Source organism: Elephantulus edwardii, unplaced genomic scaffold (assembly GCF_000299155.1).
Source record: "Elephantulus edwardii isolate Elephantulus edwardi_28Jun2011 unplaced genomic scaffold, EleEdw1.0 scaffold00115, whole genome shotgun sequence".
NCBI lineage: Eukaryota > Metazoa > Chordata > Mammalia > Macroscelidea > Macroscelididae > Elephantulus > Elephantulus edwardii.
This window is the reverse complement of record NW_006399865.1, coordinates 8,218,102-8,220,731: the sequence shown is the minus strand read 5'-3', so window position 1 is coordinate 8,220,731 and position 2,630 is coordinate 8,218,102. Positions and strand designations below refer to the sequence as shown.

Sequence of the window (2,630 nt, the reverse complement as noted above, 5' to 3'; positions counted from 1 at the left end):
ATGGCGGGTGCATCAGTGCCAACCAGCATCCGTGGAAATATGACACTGCATTATCAGAAAAGGTAGGTATGCAGAAACCCTAGATGTTCTGTAAAGGCAAACCAACAAAATCTCAACCAAAGCAAACTTTGGAAATTAACAAGGAAGGGCAAGGTAGCTGCTTTCATCCCCACCCCCAGCCCCCACCCCAGGCCTGTCAGCAACCTATTTTCTCCAAAGCAATCATTAATTATTTATTGAGAAGTTAAAATAAAACGTGGGGGTGGAGAGAGAGTGAAAGGTAACATTTAATGAAACTCCTGCAGCTGCACGGGAAGGCTAGAAAAGTTCTTTGGAAACGTGCATATTTTTAACATATAGACACATTTTCCCATCAGGAAGATCCAGCGCAATTGAAACCACATGTTCAGGGAGATGGACTGGACTGTGATGTTCCCAGTGCAAGCAGAGTATGCAGGGCTACAGCGAAGAGCTCAACCGTCTCAGCCCTTGAGCCCCAAAGAATCAACCGATGTCAGCCAGGGGGAGCAAGGCTGCAGCCAGCCAACTGTTGCCTTCACCCCCGTGCCCTGTCCTCTTCAATCTTCAAAGTTACAAACTGTGAGTTTCCTTCCTGATAAACTCCAAGGCTTCCTCACTGATTGGTCTCGGTTTGGGAAAGGACGTGACATCAGCAAAGACTTGGGGCTGTGGGCTGTTGTGAGCTTTGGCTGGCCTCCAGCCAGCTAGGTGGAGCATAAGGGTGTGCATGTGTGCATGTGTGAGTGTGTGTGTGTGAGCGTGTGCCTGACCACAGGTAGGACTCTGGTTACTGCGGGCGGACTGCTCCTGCTGCAGAAGTCTGGCCAGGACGTGTGAGCCTCAGGCAGTCGCCCAAAGCTGGAACTTCCCCGGGGGAGGGGGCGCATGGAATTTGGAGTTTTCTGAACAACTAAGTAGAACTTAGAACTTGCTGGAGAGAGCAATGGATGGTCAAGAAGGGAGCAGGAGCAACTCTCTGGAGCCAGGGCTCCCTCCAAATATCCGGATACTTTCTAATCCACTGATGAGGGGTGAGTCACCGGGCACTGGGAGGCTGGCTAATGGATTTGGGAGACGATAGGGCTGGGTGATTTCAGTGGCAGTCACTGGACAGATGTCCACAGCCAGCTGATGTGTCTTTTAACATGGTTGTTTCAGAAGTGTGGACACTTAGATCCACAGAATCCTATAGCTGATGAACATGTAATGTTCACAGATTATTCTCCAGCCCAAATTTCAGCTCCAAGGGACTGCTCTTGTGGGTCAAACGCATTACTTACTAAACTAGAGGTTTACTTCTAATCAGGGAAACGTTTTTCCTGCTAAAACAATTCTTAAAAAAGGCTGAAAGTGTTTGGTATTCAGGTAGGGCTGATGTTGAAACATTGTTCTCGAATTTATTCATTTGAAAAGGGGATTGTTTTTGTTTTTAAACTCTGTAGAACTGATTTAGAGCTGTGATTCCCCCTCGTGGGGCTGCGTCGCGGCGTTGGCTAACGCGTGGGGCTGCGTGCAGTGGGGTTGCGCCATGGCTAATGCGTAGTCTCTCACCTCTGGGACTATCACGCCTGCCAACAGGTGTCTGCTGGCTAAAAGGCTTCTGAAAACTGGGTCTAGGCAAGTAGAATGAAGAAAAGAAAAAGGGGGAAACCCAATTGTCAGTGACGTCTCAGACCTCATAATCACTCCACCTGTGAGAGTTGAACCGCTCTGTAAGGGTTTCTAGGCTGTAATCTCCACAGGAGCAGGCCGCCAGATCTTTCTCGCAGAGCCACTGGATGAATTTGAACCAGCAACCTTTCAGCTAGTGACCAAGCATTTAGCTCTTTCTCCCTGTATGTTGCTATGTGCCACTAGGTTTATTCAGACTCAGAGTGACACAGTGTGTCAGACTAGAACTACCTCAGGCGGTGAGAGGTGGAGGGGTTGTACCTGGCTGTTAATTTTTATGCAAGTACATCTACTTGACTTTCTTCTGTGGCATGGGCTAGGGAGACTTGAATGGCCAATCTTCTGTTGACTCCAAACCATTTTAATCATCCAGGGACTTCTAGGCAGTAGAGAACGGATTCATATCTCAAACATCCTGGTAGACTGATAGACTGTCAAACCCCAGGAATCCTGCAATCAGCTAGGGTGTATTCATCTCCTATCCTACAGATACTCAAGTGGCACAGCGGGCAAATAATTTAGCTGCTTGTCAAAAGATTGGCAGTTCAAATTCACCATCTGCTTGGGGGGAGAAAGATGGGGCAGGCAATTCTGTTTCTGAAAAGATTTACAGCCCTGGAAACCTGATGGGCAGCTCTGTATTTTCCTCTGTGCACTTTTTCCTCTGTGCCACTGGGTCATTATGAGGTAGAATCTGTTTGATGGCGCTGGATTCGGTTTGGTTTTTGCTGGTGGTGAAAAGGAAAACAAAGGGACAAATACCTTCCCTCTGACTAACTGGATGGACAAGGCTGCTCATCCATTCATTTATTCATTCAATTTGGCTTCTAAAATGAGCAAAGCACCCAATGGTGAATAGGATTTGGATTCACAGAGGCAGAACTGGATTCATCAGTAGGTAACATTGAGCATGAACTTGAGCCAGGAGGAAAGCTGGG

At 47.7% G+C, this 2,630-nt stretch overlaps 1 protein-coding gene across 1 annotated transcript in view; it reads left to right on the top strand.

The window, feature by feature from the left end:
• ASB9 (ankyrin repeat and SOCS box containing 9) overlaps positions 1–2,630 on the top strand; it is a 36,219-nt gene continuing 33,589 nt past the window's right edge. The window contains exon 1 of the mRNA XM_006892421.1: positions 1–62. Within this exon, the coding sequence (XP_006892483.1) occupies positions 1–62 (62 nt within the window). The remainder of the gene's footprint in view (positions 63–2,630) is intronic.